Below are 4,396 nucleotides of genomic sequence, written 5' to 3' on the forward strand. Positions count from 1 at the left end.
GTTTTTGTGTCTTTATGCCTTTGTGCATGTTTTTTTAATCCTGTTGTTCGGTCATATTTTGATGTATTTTATAAATAAGGCTTCCTCAGTATTTTATACCGTTTGATCATGTATTGTGGGTTTTGTTTTATATATAAAGCCGGATGAAAACCTAGTTCAAGAGCTCGTTGTATAAGCCCCGGCTATCTAAACAATCTATCCACGAAATAAATATCAATATAGCTCTGTCGTGGTTAAGCATCTGCCATCAACACATGGCGTTTGCGTACCAGATTTTGATTAAAACAAGAAGAACATAACCACACTTTTTCAGGATATTACTGCAAACCATCACTTCCACATGAAGAAACACAAGTCTCAACTCTCCATCTACTTATCTGGGGTAAAACAACAGTACGTCATCCGAACGAATCCTTTTACCACGTGAGTAGATATAGACCATCTAAAGCATCGTCGTTGTGTGGGAACTTGCAGAGTTATGGAAACAAACGTGAAGGATAGAAGAAAGGGAGAGGATAGAAGGGCGTGTGCTTGTCCGAAAATCAGAAGATGGATGAGATGAGAGCAGAGACGACGGCCGCCGCCACGACGCCGTAACCGAGCCCCGTCGGAACCTTGAAGCCGTCGGCAGTGTCTCTCGCCGGTGCGGCAGTGGACGGAGTAACTGCAGGGGAGAACAACACTTCCGAGTTAGCATATATTCAGCTATCAAGGGGACTCCTATCATATGATAGCTACTACTAGTAAATTTCACAACAATACAGACAGGTGACGGGACATGTCACTTTTACTATCTTTGAACATTTCACAGAACTGGCTGTTGAGGGGACTCCTATGATATACTCCCTCTGTCCCAGAATATAAGCACGTTTTTGACACTATGCTAGTGTTAAAAACGTTCTTATATTGGGACGAAGGGAGTACATAACTAGTAAATTTCACAAAAATAAAGACAGAGACAACTCGCTTTTACTATATTTCGACATCATATTCAAGAACATGTTTCACAGAACTAAATGTTTTAGCCAACTCCGTATCTGTATCAAATTGTCTAGAAGCCGCAGTTCTCTGAAATAGGTTCTTAAATTTGCAGTTACTAATCGATCGTAATTGTGAAATCGAGGCAAAGGATTCAGAAAACTCACTCTTGGAAGCATTTGCGAAGAGAGCGTAGTCTGGCGAGCTCGGGGTCAGGTGCAGCAGGTCTAGCAGGGGAGAGCATCATCAGCAATTAGAATGTGTTAGAAAATAACCACTGTCAAACTTGACTATCAACAATTATCTAGATTAGTTTAGTCGTGATATGAGAATGAACACTCCTTTTTTTGCGGGGAAGAATGAACACACCTTGTTCAGTATCAATAAAATATTTGAAGTGAAAAATATAAGAAAAGAAAGGCAAGTAACTTTAGGCACTCTGACTCACTGAGAAGTGATTTTTTTAAGGGAAATTCAGTGCTTAGAAACAAGGTAATTGCGGACAATTGGGAACATGAGAGGGTTTTTTTTTAGAATCAAATACAAGAGTTTGTGTTTTTTTTTAGAATCAATATGAGTGTGTGTGTGCGCGTGCGCGCGCGCGTGCGCAAAATGGGCTCAATCTTGTACGCGAGTCAATGACCTGACCACCTGTAGCTAGGCCCAGCATGCACAGGTGGCCTGCTTTCTCCGCGTACACACATATTGTGTGCTCGGCCTATACTATATAGCTTACTAGGCCCAACACAGCACTTACGCATGGCTATGAGCTGAACTGTGACGGTTCCTAGGGCGAAGGTGTGGCTTCCACCGGGAGATAATGCGGTCAAACTGAACTGTGACGGTGGAGTTTCATCTCTGGGGAGAGAGGAGTAGCGGCTGCGGTATGTGGGGATAGCACAGGCAAGTATCTAGGAGTTTCAGCTGTGGTTTATGATGGCCTGATTGATCCGGCGAGTTTGGAGATGCATGCATGCAGCGAAGCTCTTGCACTAGCTCGGGATTTGAATCTTCAAAATCTGGTGATAACCTCGGACTGCCTTGAGGTGATCTCGAACATCAACAACAATGCATCACCAGTTTATGCTCCGATCATAAAGGAAATTCTTGTTAGTAGGAATAGTTTTCTTACTGTTTCATTCCGTTTTGAGCGTAGGGATAATAATTTTGAGGCCCACTCGATAGCAAAAGGAGCTGCGTCTCTTTCGATGGGTCGCCATGTGTGGCTAGGGATTTGCCCAAATATTGCTTGTATCTCGGATGTCTTGAACTTTGAATAAAATTCCCTAGTTACTCTCAGAAAAGGCTATGAGCTGCGATTTTGGTGCAAACGCAGGGTTTTACAAACGTAGGAATAGAAAACGCGCAAAATATAGTCGAAAAGCAGGTGCGAAACAAAGGGTTGGAAACCACAAAAGTTCTATAGACTTGCATGTTTGATTCACATGAATAGCAAACACAGGAATTCCACTATACATGATTAAATCAAAGTCAAACCAGACTAGAAAGTATAACTAGTAGGAGTCGGCGGTATAAATTCTAAAAAGAGATCCAAGTGAATTGTGAGATCAAATAAAATTTTCCTTCACTTTTCCTCTGCTCCATTCCTCTGAACCAAAGGAATGAATAGTGCTTGCAAAGCTTTTATTTTTCTATTCTTACGCTTTTCCTTTACTTTTCCTATGAATCAACAAGCCTTAAAACGGTGCCATATCCTCATTTCATCACGATTGACGTCCTGACGCCAAGGGTCTCTACTTGTTTCAAAAACCATCGAATACAAGAGACACACACTCATGCGCGTGCTCATGTAGACCATAATATACTATGCAAAAAAATGTAGACCATAATATAGTGCATGTTTACACAAAACATTAACTAAAGATTTAGTTAGTCGAGATTGACGAAATCACAACTATTGTCTTGTTACTGACAAAACACCGAGTAAGTATTTCACCTACCACTAAGGGCATCTACAATGCGGGCCGCCTAACTAGGCTCTTATGGAGGAAAAAATTAATATTAGAAAATTAGAAAATATCTAAGAGCTCTACCTTGCAACGCCAGACGCTAATAATGGATGCTAATCATACGCTAACTAAACGGTTTATGTGCCACATGCCGAAAAAAGAAAGGAAGGAAGCATCTGACGCATCTTTTTGACAGCTCCAACTGCCAATCGATTGGCACATCGATAGGAAAGAAATCCTGGTGCCTACCCAAGCGCCCCGCGTTCGAGTTGCCCTAAGAAGTTATACGTAAACTTGAGGTTTGATCTATGGTGAGCTAGGATACAACAACCTCCACACTAACCACTCTATAAGTATCAACACACGAAAAGTGTGTAACAGAAATGTTTGTTTGTTTTTTCAAGAAAAGAGGGGAACGCCCTCAGCCTCTGCATCTAGTGTGTAGCAAAACTGTACTAGAATACTATCTTGTTCCTTTTTCCAAGTTTTTTACTAGTTGTTTTTACTTCCTTTTCTTTGCGATGGCTCTCTTTACTTCCATATAAGAACCCAACTAATTAATCAAGTTAATGCCGAGTACTGTATATTGCGAGTGATGAGATCTCGAGATTCAAACGCATGAACACCAAAATTAACAAGGCAAATAAATATACTAATCAAACACAGAGAGGTCAATCGGAGCTGGTGCCGAGTGAGCTACCGTGTGACTAGCTGAGCAAGGTACTCACTGATGCAGAGGGAAACGTTGGCGTTGGGGAGCTTGCAGGCGGCGGGCTGGGCCAGGAGGCGCTCGAAGCGGAGGCCGAGCTGCTGCACGCCGTGGCTGCCGCTGTGCACCTGCTGGATGATGGAGCAGAGGCACTCGGGCCGCGACTTCTGCGTGTCCGCCGTGTCCTCGCAGCACTTGGCCGACGGCGTGTCCTCGTGCCCCGTCGCGTAGTCCATGCAGTCCGACAGCTTCTGCAGGTCCTCCTGGCACTTGGTCTGCAGCGCGTCCTGCGCCACCGACGTCGACGCCGCCATCGACACGGCGAGCAGCACCGCCGCCAGCTGGCACCACCGCGCCATCTCTCGGTCGATCGCCGGCTGGCTAGGTTAGGTCCCTTCTTTCGTTTGGCTCCGCTTCGATCTGTGCTCGGTTCTGAGCTGCTGTAGCTGGCTAGCTGTTGACGAGGAGGAGGAGGAGGAGGAGAAGGCTTGTGTGGCCGGCCGGCGTTTATAGATAGCCATGATAGGAGACGTCGCGAGGGCATTCAAGTGGGCGGTGAAGGTTAGATGTGTTTGCATTTAAGACGGGAGTGGCAGGGGGGCAGGGCTGGTCAGTACAGTTCTTGTGATGGTACGTACTCCTACCATACGTGGCCTGGCTTTGCTTTGGTTACGTATATACATACCCTGACAGGTCTCTCATGCTGAAAACTAGAGCTCTCGTTTTATAAAATAAGAGC

General features: G+C 44.5%; 1 protein-coding gene across 1 annotated transcript; it reads right to left on the bottom strand.

Moving 5' to 3' along the window:
* Window positions 1-296: 296 nt before the first annotated feature.
* On the bottom strand, window positions 297-4,140 carry LOC109787634 (non-specific lipid transfer protein GPI-anchored 1). The gene is made up of 3 exons (XM_020346167.4): window positions 3,677-4,140; window positions 1,146-1,205; window positions 297-664 (listed from the first exon to the last, which is right to left on the bottom strand). Exons 1-3 carry the CDS (start codon window positions 4,014-4,016, stop codon window positions 543-545), a joined length of 522 nt encoding a protein of 173 aa, XP_020201756.1. The 5' UTR covers window positions 4,017-4,140; the 3' UTR covers window positions 297-542.
* Window positions 4,141-4,396: the final 256 nt, after the last annotated feature.

This window comes from Aegilops tauschii, chromosome 7 (assembly GCF_002575655.3).
Source record: "Aegilops tauschii subsp. strangulata cultivar AL8/78 chromosome 7, Aet v6.0, whole genome shotgun sequence".
Lineage (NCBI taxonomy): Eukaryota > Viridiplantae > Streptophyta > Magnoliopsida > Poales > Poaceae > Aegilops > Aegilops tauschii.

Excerpts from the sequence above, each read along its gene's own strand:
- LOC109787634 (XM_020346167.4), bottom strand. The coding sequence starts at position 4,016 with ATGGCGCGGTGGTGCCAGCTGGCGGCGGTGCTGCTCGCCGTGTCGATG. Across the intron at positions 1,206-3,676 it reads CAACGTTTCCCTCTGCATCA|ACCTGCTGCACCTGACCCCG; the intron begins GTGAGTACCTTG and ends CTCCCCTGCTAG. Across the intron at positions 665-1,145 it reads CTTCGCAAATGCTTCCAAGA|TTACTCCGTCCACTGCCGCA; the intron begins GTGAGTTTTCTG and ends TCTCCCCTGCAG.